The 13,994-nt window shown below is 33.0% G+C and overlaps 1 protein-coding gene across 1 annotated transcript in view; it reads left to right on the top strand.

The window, feature by feature from the left end:
- Positions 1-5,752, top strand: part of LOC123549408 (fibropellin-1-like) — a 59,978-nt gene extending 54,226 nt beyond the window's left edge. Inside the window, exons 18-23 of the mRNA XM_053546708.1 lie at positions 550-660; positions 1,116-1,229; positions 1,944-2,054; positions 3,892-4,005; positions 5,006-5,119; positions 5,601-5,752. Of these exons, the coding sequence (XP_053402683.1) occupies positions 550-660; positions 1,116-1,229; positions 1,944-2,054; positions 3,892-4,005; positions 5,006-5,119; positions 5,601-5,752 (716 nt within the window). The remainder of the gene's footprint in view (positions 1-549; positions 661-1,115; positions 1,230-1,943; positions 2,055-3,891; positions 4,006-5,005; positions 5,120-5,600) is intronic.
- The last annotated feature ends 8,242 nt before the right edge of the window (positions 5,753-13,994 follow it).

Here is a 13,994-nt window from a genome sequence, read left to right as displayed (position 1 = left end):
CAATGGGTGTCTCTTATCTGACATAGACTAATACTGGAAAAAATTAATGGTCTTCTTGTCTAAAACTTCAAGGCATGGAGCTTACATATTTGACATATTGCATTGTGTAGAAGTCGTCTACAAAGAAATCATGTACTCATTTGTGTTAGTTAAAAGATATAGTATCACAGTGGTCCTTTTGTCATGCGTCTGTTTTTGATTGCTTGATCATTTGGTGTTATTGTATTCATTTTCTCCAAGAGGATAATTGCAGACGGCCTGATCTATTGAGTGCCTCCTTGGCCGAGTGGTAAACGTCGCTGACTTTGAATGACTTGTCCCTGACCGATGTGGGTTCAGGGGGTTGAATTCTTCATGTGAGGAAGACAATCAATCTGCTTACGGAAAATCGGTGTCTCTACCCAGGTTCCCGCCCGTAATGAAATGATAATACACGTTAGATTTTTCTACTATCATTAAAAGATGGGACGTCGCAATATGACCTATATTTGTGTCGGATTAACTTTAAACCCAACATAAACAAAACAAAAATGTATTTTTCCTAACCAGATATCAATGAATGTGCCTCTAATCCATGTGAAAATGGCGCATGTAGAGATGCTGTGAACAGTTACACATGCGATTGCGAGGCGGGTTGGACAGGAACACACTGTGATGAAAGTATGTGTGATTAAAGGATACATTGACATTAGAATCAAGAGATATATATAGCGTGTGATGTGTATTTTTATTTCTTCACTTTTAAGCGTGTCCGTAAATTAACGACCATTATATGAAAAAACATGCCAAGAAATTTGTAAATCTACGCACTTCAAGTATGTCGTTTTATTTTCTGTTTTATATTCCTACGGTATAAGAACATAGCCATCATATAAATCAGTTTCAAGACTCAAGCTCTGAAAAAAAGCTAGATACTGAAATTTTGATACATGGCGTTTTACGAATGTTGCTGTCCTAGTTAAACTTTTGTCCTTGTTTTTCTAACATTGGACATAGTTCAGTGGAACAAGTACCTTACCGTCGTTGATTTTGTTTAATGTTGCATGATGCATAAGGCGTGCATTTAACCATACCTTGGGAGTTTCAATTCCTTTATCATTTCAATTTGACTGCAGATATAGACGATTGCCAACCAAATCCTTGCAAGAATAATGCTGATTGCACGGATCGCGTTGACGATTACACGTGCTCGTGCGAAGCAGGATGGACGGGGAAAGATTGTGATGAAAGTAAGTGAATTTATATATTATAGGAGTACAAAGGAAGAGGTAGATCTATAGAAAGTAAATAAAAAAGGCAGATTGGCAAGACGGAGATCATATTTATTAGAGAAAAAATTCTGTATGCTTATATGTATATCTGTAATAATTGCATAAGAAACGAGACGATAAGGAGAAAAATAGTTTTAAAAAACAACAACATAGAATTGTCGTATCATTTTCAAATTTGATGTAGATCATTGTCTAATAAAATCTATGCAAAGATTCTTTTGAAGCATACAATGCAACCAAGTAAAATAATAGTCTGTTTATGAAAGAGGTAATGGAAAGTGCAGCCCCCTTACCCCACCTCCCACAGCACTGGCTCAAGCGAAGATCTCTACAAAGATATTGAATGGACTCAAAGATCCTAAATTACTAGAAAAAAAAACAACACTATCCGTACAGTAATGCATGCTCTCCTCATTACAGCAATTAAAGTTATCATTAATTTGCTTTTAAAAAAGGCCTTGTAAAGTGATCATTTAAGAAAAAATTTACATAAGAATGATTTTTTTCACATTTTTATTTCATTTTATATTATGATGTAGAACCGACAATACTTGGTTCATGAAAATTTGGAACTGATGTCATCTATCACTAGTTGACCTCAGAAAGTTCATTTACATGTATTTAAAGAATACAATTAGCTTTATTAGTAGAAACTAATTAAACACTTTGCAGATATTGACGATTGTGCACCTAATCCATGTAAAAACGGCGCCTGCAAGGATGCTGTGAATGGATACACATGCGATTGTGTTGCAGGCTGGACAGGAAAAGACTGCGATGAAAGTAAGTTAAATAATTTGATTCGTTTTCGCAAGTTAAAGTTTATATCAAGATTTTGTCATATGTATAATGCCTAAATTTGTCGAAATACAAACATTGGGTAAAATTTACATACTAAATTGCTACAAATATAATGTGAACAATATCGATATTCACATAAACCTACAAAAATGTCACAAATTTTAATGTGAGCAGCATCGATACCCAAATTATCATACAAAAATGCCACAAACTGAAATGTGAATAGTGTCGATACTCACATGCTAAAAACTAAAATGTAAATAATATCGATACAAAAATGCCACAACATAAAATGCGAATTGTATCGATACTCACATTAATATACAAAAAATGCTACAAACTACAAACTGAACAATACAAAAATCCCTCTAACTAAAATGCGAATAGTATAGATACTCAGATTAAATATACAAAAAAGCCACAAACTAGAATGTGAACAGTATTGATATAAGACCGGGTCATAATTTTTGTTTTCTCTACAATGTAAACAATATAGATTAATTACATTTATTTCAACTCAACAAAAATGCAGTATCGATAAGTGTACATTACGGGCACCAGTGATGTGATATTTAACGAAATACTTTGCCAGCACAAACGTAAAATGTTTTTAAAAAATCTAGCCACACACACGCACGCACACACGCACGCTTTACCAATAAATATGTTCCAGTATGTTCTCTCAGGATATGCGTAATTTTGACTTGGAGTGAATTATGGACTTTAAACTAAGTGTACGTTTTTGTTGTTGTTGTTGAAATTAGGACTCTGAAGGAGGATATATTGAACATCATCCCGTCCATGTATGCATTTTTAGTCCTTACAGCTTGTATTCAAATATGTTGAAATGTACTTACTTTATATTTTTCATTAAATCTAAACTAATAGGGTTGTAGTTGAAGCGTGACCGTTGGCACATGTGTATGTGTACAAATGTTATACATAGTTCACAGCGCGTATCTGAAAAATAAAATGTCATTACATGTTGAAGTTGAATACTAACGCATCAACAACTATTTTTTTTTGTCAAAATCTGCCATATTTTGTTAAATTAAAGATTGACGATTTGCCATGTAAAATCAACTTGAACATTTATCACTGTAAGTACAATATAACGACTTAGTCGGATATACGTTATTGTTTTCTTAACACGAGAATGAATCTATGTATGTTCGAATAAAACTAATCTAAATATAAGGTTCAAGTGCGGTAATAACGCTTCTTTTAACACAGGAAAGTCACTGTCCTCGTACCATTACAATATATATTCCGCATATTTCATTATTACATGCATCAAGATAATTTTCTTTGATCAAATTTTCAAATCTTAATGTCTGTGTATAAATAATCAAATCTGTGAAAAGTTCATTTTAAAGTACAGAACTCGTTCAAGTAATATAATATGATATAAGACTGATATCAAAGTATATTCTGATTGTAATTTAGATATGACATGAAGATTCAAATTTTGTGAAAAATTCCTGTTACACACTAAGAAATAAATGATTAAAATTTACTGTCGTAATTCAGTTTTGGTTTGAAAACTTGACTGTGATTAAAAGTCACTTCTATGGCAATGTTTATCAAAACCTGATTATAACGGAGATGCTGCTTACAAATTTCGAAAAATTCTTGGTCATGTTAGTTTTTCAATTGTATATTGTTTATCAAAGTATAACAGAGCAAAGTCTAGACAATAATTTTGCATTATTAGATCTTAGTTATGTGGAGAAGGAATCAGCTCTATTTAAGAATCATGCACAAATTGTAAAAACTGTGGTTACATTGTTATCATGTCTAAATATTCGTTACATTTCAGATGTAGACGAGTGTGGGTCTAATCCATGTAAGCACGGAGGCACGTGCACGGATGGCGTTAGTGGTTACAGTTGCAACTGTGAAGATGGTTTCAAAGGGGACAACTGTGAAATAAGTAACGTTGCATTTTCTGCGATATATATTAATTGAAATTTCTGTTTCACGCAGTGACAGATAAACTTTTCACACGTTTTTATTTGCTAAGAAAAAGTGTTGCATGCGAGTTACTGTACATGTCACAGAGCAAATTAAGAGTATTTGAAAACTGTGCTTATATGAATAGTTAGAAAAATTACTGCTTGAAAACAAATTTGTAACAAGATTTTATAAGAAAGGAAATGTTATATTTAGAATTTCCTCAAAAATGTCAATTTTATGACAACAAGTTTTTTCCCTGTGTAAAATTCTCAACTGCTGCAAAATATGAAAAAGAGATATTTTCTCCCAAAAACCTTTACAGTTGTTTTACATGAAAATGTTGGTGTTATGCTAACTACATATGCACGATGTCTTGAAAGTTTAAAATCCACCTAGAAAGTTAAAATTGAAATTAAAAACAAAATTTTGTTCAAGATGACTGAAATTAACAATCGGAAATACCCTATCAAACGATAAATTCAGAAGAAATCAAGATATTCTGAACATAAAAAAAATCTTTTACACACGGTGGAGTTGATAAGAAGCGTGTATATTGCGAAATCACTTAATGTCATGGGCATGATATTGTGAGTTTTTTTACCGAAACAGCTGTTTAAGGGTGTAACAGAGTATCTTCTTATAGATACAGTAGAACAAAATTAATAGAGAGTCTTCCTTTAAAAGCATGTTGGCCTGGTTACGAAGTAAAATGACAAGAATGTGCTGTGTGTTAGTGGCAAATAGTAAAAGAGCAGCTACCTTTTGATCACGTCTTAACCATTATCATGCTGGATACACTAATTCTGTCTTTGCGACCAGTTTAGATCTTTATCAGCCTGCACATCCTCAAGCCATTCAGTCATTATCTTTTTGGAAAGCACCCATTTTAACAATTAAAGGTACTGCCTAAATTGAAATATGGACAAGTTCATTATACAAATTTAGCAGGGTAAAGGTTAATATTTGTTTCATTTCAGACATAGACGAGTGTGAGTCTAATCCATGCGAACACGGAGGTACTTGCATAAATGGCATTAATGGTTACACGTGTAACTGCGATGATGGTTGGATTGGAGACAATTGTGAAACAAGTAAATCTACCTTTTTTCTGCGATAGAAGTTAATCGAAATATTGTACAAATACGCTAGAATGATCTTTTCTCGCAGTATATATGTTTTTTTAAAAAATACAGGTTCATGTGAATTTATGTCATATAGAGAGTAAGTGTATTGTCTAAAAATATATTCTTGTGCCAGTTCCTCTTTATGTAATACTCATCTAAGCCTACATAAAATGTCTTAACTACAGTGATATTCTAATATTAGAACCTTTTATCTTACTATGCCGCAAAAATTGAATGTTTTCTTTTTCTATCAGTCGGCGTCTCTGGCATTTCAAATCTCAGCCAGCTTATCGCAGTTATAGACTGCATCCTGCTTTAGATATTTATGCTAAAAATAGCGGCTGTTTCCACTCAGATATTATGCTTAAATGAGAATTTTGAATTATTCTTTAAATATCAATTTAAATAATGAGTTTAAGCGTCTTATAAAAATGAATTTTTTTTTCAGATGTTAACGACTGTGACCCTAATCCGTGTTTCAATGGTGGCACGTGCCTTGATGACGTGAATGGGTATAAATGTGTATGTGATTTGGGATGGGAAGGTCTTCTATGCAAAGAAAGTAATACTTTTTGTCTTCATATTCTGTTAGAGAGATAAAGCAAACAATATTTCAACATACTGTCATATATTTTGACTTTACTAGGGTATCAACCTATAACTGATAGAGTTTAGGACTTCTTGGCTCACATTAGCACACATTGCTTAGAGTGAACAATTTTGACCTCTCCCCGCCTGTCCGTTCGTCCGCCCATCGAACGTCCGTTTAAGCTTCTCTTCAAGCAACAACTTCTATAAAATTAGGTTGTTGAACTTGAAAGCTAAGTTGGGTTGTTCCTTTGATGATCCACTACCATATGTTTACAAAAAAAGTCTATTTCATGCATAACTCTGACTGACATGACTGTAATGTTTTAGTGGGGAAATCATTTAAAAATCTGCTTGTCTGACACAATTGGTCAGATTTCAAAATACATTCTGTTATCTCAAAGCAAGCAAGATATATTAAATGACTCTGCCAAGACTGTTAAAAGTATTCTTTATCATCAAAAGCAGGCCGCTAGGGGACACGAGCATTTTTGCCTAAATATAGTGTGAACGTCATAAACCTTTTTGTGAGGAACAAGAAAATAAGGTCAGACAAATTTTTTTAAAACATTACACGGAAATGATTATGTAACAAATTTTCAAAAAGGGCTTCGGAGCTAAAGAAAGAAAATTCGTCAGACACCACTTCCGCCTTTACTATTAGTTGGAATTAATTGCAAAGAAATGTTCTGCTGGTGACTCTATACTACATTTATTAAAGTCAACCTAACTTATTTCTTAAACAGCTGCTTGCGGCTCTGTGTAATGTATAGAGGATATTTGTTTGTTTTGAGTGGATATGGAATATATCTCACAATTTTCATTCTGTTTTAAGCAAATTATTAAAAATTTATACACAATGTACAGGTAGATCGACAAAGCTGTATCATTTACAGTGAGTGATACGCAGTGAGTGATATGTTTTATGTCTCACTGATAAAACACAGTATTTCATCAGTTAGCATAAAATAAAAAAACAATAACATCTATATGAACATTCTTTGGGCGCTCAAATGCAACCAAGCACAATATCGGTAGAATATGTTTGATTAAAGCTGTTCATGAAAGGCAATGAAATATGCAACACCTCTCGCGTCCCCTAGCAACGGTTAATGCGGGTTATACAAATGAATTGAATGAACTCCATGATCGCAAGGACAACGTTCAGTTCAAGTACTGGGGACCTCATTTCGGCTGCCAGATGGCATGTTAAGAGCAGATAATATAATATATGTAAAAAGATACTTTGGAAGTATAAAACGCAACCAAACAAAATAGCAGAATAAGGTTAACTGAGTCTGTTCACGTTAGATAATGAAATGAGCAACATCTCTCACGTCCCTCAGGACCGGTTAAAGCGGAACTCTGTTATATAGATACTACATTGATTGCACTCCATGATCTCAAGAACGGGAATTAGTTTTAGTATTGGGAGATTCTTTTACGGTTGCCACATGGCACATAAAGAGCTATCAAATATGTAAGAAAATACGTCGGAAGCATGGAACACAACAAAATGAATTATTGAAGAATCAGATTAACTGTGTCTGTCCATGAGAGGTAATGAAATATGCTGATAAGTTTTCAAAGTAGTTCGGCAGATTTATTGTAGATGACTTTCTACAAAAATTGTTACCGCTTTGATCTATAAAACTCAGTAGAGTGATCATGAGTCATGACGGCCCGCGTTTTTCATTCTAGTCGTTTTTCAAGTAGCTACAGTTTTACACCTCCATGATGAAGAGTTTGATAATACACAAGAGGTGATCAAGCAAGCATGATGCCCTTCTGTGTTTGATATAACTACGTATTTTATCTGTATGATGCCAAGAAAAGACACGACCATTTATTCTTTCAACAAATAACTCTGCGGTTTTAGTTATTTCAGCCTTGGGATCTTGAAACAAGTACTGTTTGTGTCCATGACGTACCTCAAACACTTAGTTTTAGTTCTGTTTCTAACCAATAGTATGTTAAAATTAGTTCTGCCTCTACTTGTTTGTGTTTTAGTCTTGCCACTGACCATTTGTATCTTGGTCATGCCACCATTGTGTCTAAGTCCTGTTCTAACCCGTAGTGTTTTAGCACTACCTCTAACTCATACTCTTTCCTGAAGGATTTTATGTCCCGCCTCTTACTATTTGTGTCATGGTCCTTTTTCTACCCTTGGTGTCTAGTTCCTGTTTTTATCATTTGTCTGTCTTGTAATCCTGCCTCTTACCCCTGATGTCTTAGTACTGTCTCTAACCATATATGTTAAAATCCCGATTAAAAGGTTGTGTCTTAGTCCTGCCTCTAACCATTTGTGTCTTAGTACTGCCTCTAACCGTTTGTGTCTTAGTCGTGCCTCTACGCATTTGTGTCTTAGTACTGCCTCAAACCGTTTGTGTCTTAGTCCTGCCTCTACGTATTTGTGTCCTAGTCCTACCTCTTATCATAGGATTTAATGTCCCGACTCTTACTATTTGCGCCTTATTGCGTCTTAGTCCTTTTTAGTTCGACTATTCGAAGAATAAGTAGAGCTATCCTACTCACCACGGCGTTGGCGTCGGCGTCGGCGTCACACCCTGGTTAAGTTTTTCGTACCAGTCCACATTTTGACAAAGTCTTTTGAGATAAAGCTTTGAAACTTTCAACACTAGTTTACCATCACCATGTCCAGTTATAGGCAAGAGTATATAACTCTGTCAAGCATTTTGACTGAATTATGGCCCCTTTTGACTTAGAAATCTTGGTTAAGTTTTTCGTACCAGTTCATATTTTGGCAAAGTCTTTTGAGATAAAGCTTTGAAACTTTCAACACTTGTTTGCCATCACCATGTTCAGTTGTAGGCAAGAGTACATAACTCCATCAAGCATTTTGGTTGAATTATTGCCCCTTTTTTACTTAGAAATCTTGGTTAAGTTTTTCGTACCAGTCTACATTTTGACAAAGTCTTTTGAGATAAAGCTTTGAAACTTTCAACACTTGTTTACCATCACCATATCCAGTTGTAGGCAAGAGAACATAACTCCATCAAGCATTTTGGCTGAATTATGGCCCCTTCTGACTTAGAAGTCTTGGTTAAGTTTTTCGTACCAGTTTATATTTTGTGTAAAGTGTTTGACATAATTATGGCTTTGAAACTTTTATATCTTGTTCAGTATTATAGTCTCTATCAATAGGCAAGAGTACATAACTTTGTCATCTTTTTTGGCTGAATTATGGCCCTTTTTGAACTTGGAAATTGGTTCTGTTTTCGTATATGTCCATGTTTTGTCAAGACTATTTGACATATGGCTTTTAAACTTTAAATACTTGTTTATCATTATGATTTCCATCTGCAGGCAAGAGTACATAACTCTTGACAACTATTTTGGCTGAATTATGGCCCTTTTTGGACTTTGAAATTTTTGTCAAAATATTTGAACTGTGGCTTTGAAACTGTTAACACTAGTATATCAACATGATTTCCATCTGTAGGCAAGTGTACATAACTCTGTCAACTATTTTGACTGAATTATGACCCTTTTTGGACTTGGAAATTAGTTAAACTTTTTATACAAGTCTGTGTTTGCCTAACATATAACTTAACATATTTGCCATCATGGTCACACATTGCCACTTAGTGCAAGACTAATTGAAATCCACAATTACAGGAAAATTTTTTGTTTAATCCATTTTTTTCTTTTGTCTGAAACTCTATGGAAATATTTTGACCCCTTTCTTCAATAAATTCTTCGAAAAGTCGAGCGCGCTGTCATCCGACAGCTCTTGTTTTAACCCTTTGTGTCCGGTTCCTGCCTTTAATTATTTGCTTTACCTGTTTCTTACTTACCCGTTGTCATCCCTGTGCTAAACTTTGCCCTTGTCTGATTTTTCAATTTATTTTTTTTGGTGTTCTTTTTCCTTGAACAAAATCTTTTGTAAAGTTACCCGGCAATCATAATTTGAAATTGGGCATTAGCTTTTTTGGGAGGGGCGTTTAATGTCCATTTGTCGGAAAAATGTTTTTTTTGTTTAATATTTTTACTGCGGAAAACCCCTCTTAAAACATTTCGTTTGTTGGACGAAGTCAATTATTTGGCCGTGTGAGGGTTGGAAAACATTTTAAAATTGGGGGAAATTATAACTCAAATATTTAAAAAGTCATTTTTTAAATTAGTAATTAAAAGAGTTTTCAACATTTTTAAATTACTGTATCTTTGGAATTTGTCCAAAATTAGTTTGAACTTTTCTTTTTTTGATTTTGATTTTTAAAATTTTAAAAAATTTTAAAAAAAATTGGTTTTTTTGTTTTCATCTTATTTTGGCGGTTATTTATTTTCAAAATTTTACTATTTGTTTTATTTTTTTTAAGGTTTTTTTTAGTACCTGAACATAATGTCGGTGAGTTTTTTGTGATCGCCTTGTTTTAAAAAATTTTTTTCAGATAGGGACTTTAAAAAACCCTGGCCAGGTTTGAAAAAGGGGTTATCTTGGTTTAAAAAAAATCATGGTAAATAAAGAAAAAAAATGTGTATGTTTGGGGAGGCTTTTTTTTAATTGATCTTCATGAAATTGGTGAATTGATACCTTGATAAAATTACCAAATTTAAAATGGGTTTTTTAAAAAATTTTTTCGGTACTTGGGGGTCATTTTTGGCCCTCTTTTTTTAATGAAAGTAGAATTTTTTAATTAATAAAGTAATGTGTTCACAATTTCCCCAAGGGAAAACATGAAAATCTATATTGTTTTTTTTGATTTTTGAAGGTTTTAAAGGGGAAATAATTTTTGATTTTAAATTTTAAAAAAATTAACCTTAAAAAACCATAGGGTAAAATTATAAAAAATTATTTACCTTTTTAAAAATATTAAGGGATGAAGGCAAAAAAATAAATAAGGGGTTTAAAAAAAAGGGAGATAATTACAAAATGCGAGAAAAATACCCTAATAGAAACTTCACTTTTTACCCTTTTGTTGTAAATTAACGTATTTTATAAAAATGCTTTTTTTTAAAATAAATTTAAAAGAAATAAGGATATTAGTGAAATAATTTTAAAAATTAGTTTTGCTTTTTTCCAAATTTTATTATGCATTTGCATGCTTACGGTATTCAAGGGCCCAAAAGAAACCACAGAATCATTACTAATGGTCGAAACGTTTTTTTTTTCAAATTTTCTTCAGTACCTCTGGCTATTGAAAAATTCAATGACTGAATGTTTTCGATTCCCAGGTGGCAATTTTTCCCCGGCTTGGATTTTAAAAAGGGGGGTTTATTGGGGCCCCCTCTCCAGGGGGGGGCCCCCTTTGGGGGCCCCCTGTTTAATAAAATCTTTTTTAAAAGGGTGGGGGCCCAAAAATTGGTTTCTAAATGGAAAAAAACCAAATTTAAAAAAAAAAGGGGAAAATTTTGGTTTTTTTTCCTTTTAAAGGGGTTTGATTTTTTTTTTGGGAACCAAAAAGAATCAAAAAAAACAGAACAACATAACCCGCTTCTTAAAGATTACATACTTGAAACTCGTATCTCAACTTCAAAGGTATATAAAATTTCGGGTTTCCTGAAAGGCTTTAAAAAGTTCCGCCCTGAAAACCGTGCAAAAAAGTTAATTTATTCAAAAGTTTGGTTATCTTGAAGTATATTGGTTGGTCCCTTTGGGATTGGAGATGCCGAATTTCAGCTGTATAATGTTTAAAGTTTAACGTCCCCCAACAATTTAAGGGCAACTTTCAAGCTTTAATTACAGAAAAAACCCCAGGTGTCCTTCGACATTATTTCTGACATGTTGGCAAAGGGTAAACCTTACTGGAAGCCCGGGGAGGCTTACTGAACCCCAAACCCCAAAAAAAAAAAACCAAAAAAAAACTAACCCCCCCCAAATAAAGTTGTCTTCAATCTCGGGTTTTCCACACAAAACTGAAGGGTCTTTAAGAGGAGTTACTTACCTTTTTTTTGTAATGAAGCAAAGTTTTTAAAAAGTAGTTTTTATCCCCCAAAATATTATTTTTTAAACTTTTCATCCGTTCTTTTTTTTTCGTTTCGTTCGTCACAACGTTAACTTTTGCATGAAGGCACTTTATCGCAAACACTGCCCCAGGCCTTAAAACTTAAGGCTAAGTACTTTTTTATCACGACCCTAGAACTTTGGGTACCAGGTAAAAGGTAAAGGTCACGGGGCCCAATGTTAATTTTTTGCATAAAGGCCTTTACTCGCAAACCCCTCCCTGCCCCACTGCAAACCCACCCCCCCTTTTTTTTTCCAAAACTTTTAAAACAGGGCGGGGGATAGTACTTATAAAGTCAACCTCCTTTTTTTTTTCCTATTGACCCTTTTGGTTTTTTTAAAAACCCAAAGGTTTTCAACGGTTTCCAATTTTTTTTCACCCCATTTTTTCAAAGAAAAAAATATTTTTTCCGTTTTACATGTTAAGAGCAACTCAGACAACAAAAAACGATTAGCGATAATGTGAGATTTTAAATTGTGGGTTTTTCCCGAAACTTCCTGTATTTTTTTGTTTGTAATAAAAATGTGCCAGGGCCGAAAGCCTGTGAACATTTGTCAGCTTGCCAAAACACACCGGGTTCATTTATCTGTGTTTGTAACTCTGGCTGGGCTGGACAATTCTGTGATATTAGTAAGTAAAACTTCAAACCACATTTGTTGATTTTGTCAGTTTTCAATAGGGATTTAGCTTGATAATACCAAACAAATGTTCCAGATTTTGAACCAGCAATTTTCGTTTCCAACCCAATATTGGAACTTTCAAATTGACGACAGATGACTTTTAAAATTTTTTTGGGGTTTGTCAAATCACTTGGATTGGTATTGTTTTTTGAAACAGCAATCTTTTTTAACTTTGAAAACATCTTTTTTGATAAGGAGTTTTTAACTAGTCAAAACTTCATTTGTTTTTGTTTGGGGTTTATGCTACCAAATTAATATTTTTGAAATTTTGAGCTTTTTTTGTTTTTAAAATAATCCCAAAGGATTTAATGCTACCAAAGTTCCCTTCAGAACATAGAATTTTTTATATTTGAATTTTTCTTCATTTGAATAAAAATCATCAAAAGTTTTTTAAAGATCCGATGAACCCTTGCTATACTTTAAAGATATGTCTTTCTTTTTAAATTTTTTATGTAAGAATCTTTCTGCGCTGAAATGCCTTAGTTTACCGGCTTGACAGAATAATTATAATTTGCTAAATAAAATTTTATTTCCTTTTCACGAATTTCGGGATTTGGTAAAAACATCTATTTGAGTGGTTTTTGAAATTGAAATAGTCTCGTAATGGGATTTTTTTTTTTGGATGGTGCAGCTACGAAAACACAAAAATAAACCCGTTTCTTATTTATGTGAATATTTTTAGATATTGACGAGTGTCAGCTTAATCCATCCCCGTGCTTGAACGGTGCCACATGTACAGATAATGCGGGAATTTTTCCATTGCCTTTCCCACGGTTGGAGGGACCAAAAAAGGTACAGGTATGATAATGTGTGTGGTTTTATGAAATTAAATTTATTTGGACTTTACAGCGCTCATCGCGTATGTTTTTTTTGGACCCAAAAAGGGTTAATAAAAATTTAAAATTTTTATATGAAAAATGCATGTAATAAAACTGCTGATAAAACGGATACAAAAATACCAAAATGGTTTGCTTTTTTCACCATGTATGATGTATGTAATCAATTAATTGTTACCTTAAAAGTATCTTATCTTTTTAAAAAAATTATTTATTTTGTTATAATAATTTTCCAATTAAAAGTCTTTATTAAAATGTTGGTATAAACGATTTTTACAGGGTTTAAAAGTGTAGCTTTGCTAACCCCTAGTAAGAGGGGGGTTTTTTTAATGACATAAATTTTTAAAAAGAAAGTAGGAAAATTTTTAAAAAATTTCGCTCATTTTTGTTTACGTAAATTGATACAAATTTTAAATTTTTTTAGAAAGATTTATCAAAATGTTTTTTTTATTTTAATTTTAACATACTTTTTACTGGGTTTTTATTATTTTCGTTATTGACTGATGCTGTTACAGGCCGTAAAAAACATATTTCCTCAAAAACAGTCTATAATTTTTTAAAATTTTATGCCCCTCTCAAATGCATTCGTTTGACTTCCCCAAATTTCATACAATAAGAAAAAAAGGGATCACAAGGTATTATCTCTTTTGCAGCAAAATCGTTTTTGCGGACCCCCGGGGTTTCACTCCTTTGACTAATCAAATGAGCGCATTTTTGAAAGGGGATTAAATTTTTTAAATTGTATATAAACTCCTTCATTGTTTTTTTAAAA

Source organism: Mercenaria mercenaria, chromosome 6 (genome assembly GCF_021730395.1).
Source record: "Mercenaria mercenaria strain notata chromosome 6, MADL_Memer_1, whole genome shotgun sequence".
NCBI lineage: Eukaryota > Metazoa > Mollusca > Bivalvia > Venerida > Veneridae > Mercenaria > Mercenaria mercenaria.
The sequence above is the reverse complement of the archived record's forward strand: the minus strand, read 5'-3'. Positions and strand labels throughout refer to the sequence as shown.